This window comes from Penaeus chinensis, chromosome 7, assembly GCF_019202785.1.
Source record: "Penaeus chinensis breed Huanghai No. 1 chromosome 7, ASM1920278v2, whole genome shotgun sequence".
Taxonomy (NCBI): Eukaryota; Metazoa; Arthropoda; class Malacostraca; order Decapoda; family Penaeidae; genus Penaeus; species Penaeus chinensis.
The window spans coordinates 34,108,136-34,110,635 of NC_061825.1; the positions used below are offsets into that span (position 1 = coordinate 34,108,136).

Genomic DNA, 2,500 nt, shown 5'->3' on the forward strand with positions numbered 1-2,500 from the left:
CTCAGCTACAATCAGCAAGCAGGAAGTTGTAATACTTAATGCTTTGAAAATAATGCAATAAATTATTAGATCAAGAACGATAATGGTTAGCGAATGATGGGAATTAACACGAAGATAATGATATAATGATGAGAAATGATAAGGATGATAATGATGCTATTGATTTTTTCATTATTATTGTCTTCATTATAATACCGATAATGCTAGTATTTTGATCCTTAGGAATAAGGATAATGAGTATACCGATACAAACAGCCATAACTAATAAATGAGATAAAAGCAATTAACAACCATAGCAACAAACTTGATAAACTAAAAGGCCAACAAAGTAACTACCAATGTACATTTACTTTAAAAAAAAAGAAAAAAAAAAAAAACGGAAAGAGAAATCGATCTCCTGCAACTCATCCTGGTGTCAGATAACAATCGGATCAACAGACTTTGCAACATTAGGATCAAAGTGAGACAGAGATAGAAGGGGTACGTGAGATATTTGCAGGAAGTGGAAAGTTTAGATTTGTTTGGCCAAACTCCACTGATTTTATTTATTGTCTGTTATATTATTATTATCATTTTTAGAGGTAGGGGGTAATGAGAATACCATTAAATGTTGATATTATTAGCTTTTTTTTTTTTGTATGATTTGATTTTTGGTTGATTATCATTATTTTTTTTAGTTTTTTTTTTTTTTTTGGCCGTATATAATGTTTTGGTTTCGCTCCCCCCCTCCTCTCTCTAACTTTATATATTTATATATATATATATTCCTCTTTTTTTTCTCTCTCTTCCCCCTTTTATCCTTCATCCCACTTTTATTATATCAACCTATTTACTCTCCGTGCACTTCCTTCCTCCTTATATGTATTTAGAATGCAGTTTCCTCCAATATCCGCAGTCAAATCGTGCACCTTTATCTGCTTCCTGTGATTTTATTCAGTCTTATTTAATCCCCGAGTAGGAAAAAGAGGAAAATCAGTTTGCCTTTATAGGTCACGGCCTGGTCTAATTCACGCTTCACTAATGCAGAAATTTTGTGAATCAAAACCTACACATTTCAATTTGTGTTACTGTGTTCCGCGTTTTATGTGCAAGTTTTGAATGTGTGCGCTATTTTTCTTACAGGTAATTGTTGAAAGGTCGCATATATGTGCAGATTTATTTTGTCCGAAAGAAGTTAATGTTTGGTTTGTATAGAAAAAGATAGAAGGTTTTCTTTTGCCCCCCGACACGCTGTTTAATTCCCTAGTTGGTAACTCGCGGAGATATCGATGAAGAAGTAAATTCGCAAGACTCCCTATTTCAAAAATGGTTGATCATTATATAAATCCCAGTAATAAAACGCGCATTTCTTAAAACACATCGAAATGTACTTTATCTCAAAAACATGGAAAAGAAATGAGAAAGGAAAGGGGAGGGAGCGAACAAAAACACTATCCGGCAACCACGAAACCTCTAAGAACCGCAAGGCTGAAGTTAATTCAGATCAGTGTGGTGATGTCCGCAGAACAGAGAGGAGACTGTTGCTGTGGGGGCGACTAATTTAATTTTTTTACGACTTTGGAGTGTAAGAGTGCTAAACGACGACCTCAAAATATACGACATGATGGTGAGTTCCTTCATGAGTGTGAGAGGGAGAATGGTGATATCCTTGCAGAAAGTTCCTTAGTGTGTGTGTCTATTTCGAGATTTTACGCCACGGGTTAGAAATGTCAGTCGTATTTTTCACGTGGGATGAAAGAATATTCATTTTTTTGGCCTTTGTATATGATGTAGAACGTGAATGTCGTGTAATTCAGGTTGAAAGGATAATTCATGCAACAGTGCCTCTGCAACACCAACTCGCTCCTTTGTTGCATGGCAGTTCTTACTCTTTACATAGTTTCTAATAGTTCTTAAGTCTGTCAGAACAGTAGCGAGTTAGCTAAAAGATAAATAACTTTAATATTAGAAATCGATAAACAAACAAAACAGCCCAGACTCAAGTTCACAAAACCTGCAAGGAATAACTGAAGGAGGTATGCGAAGTTATTATTGAGAACTCGTATCCTTACTTCTTATTGAATATAAACTATACGTAATACAAAGAAACAGTTCATATAAACGAAGTGCGAAAGAAGAAGAAGAAGAAAAAAACACAACCCTTTACACCAATGAAAGCAGAGTAACACACAAACAAAAATGAAAATTAAAGCGGCATTAGATCAAGCATATCGAAGTTGGTCGAATTATCGTACATCTGGCGGGGCGCCTGTCATGCAATGCGACCCCGCCCACCTCCTCGACCGCCATGCGTGGAAGTATTACCGTTTGTGACACTTTTTGCGTCCCTCTTTAACCCTCCCTGTGGTTCTGTTGCGAAGAGGGAAGCTGAAGGTATCCCTAGGCGGAGTTAGATATCCGTTTTTAATAATATTCTTTAATTTACACGCGATTAAAGACTGTGCAGGTGGGTGAGGAGGAACCACATACGTACAGAATGTGCGGATGAGTCAGATGGAAC

The 2,500-nt window shown here is 36.4% G+C and overlaps 1 protein-coding gene across 6 annotated transcripts in view; it reads left to right on the forward strand.

Annotated features, from left to right (window-relative positions):
• LOC125027102 (eukaryotic translation initiation factor 4E-binding protein Mextli-like) overlaps positions 1-2,500 on the forward strand; it is a 60,958-nt gene that overhangs the window by 14,431 nt on the left and 44,027 nt on the right. Inside the window, exon 1 of one of the 6 annotated variants that reach the window (XM_047615919.1) lies at positions 1,478-1,606. The exons of the other annotated variants lie outside the window; for them this stretch is intronic. Within the exon in view, the coding sequence (XP_047471875.1) occupies positions 1,601-1,606 (6 nt within the window). The 5' untranslated portion in view covers positions 1,478-1,600. Of the gene's footprint in view, positions 1-1,477; positions 1,607-2,500 lie in introns of those variants that run through there. 6 annotated transcript variants of the gene reach the window in all.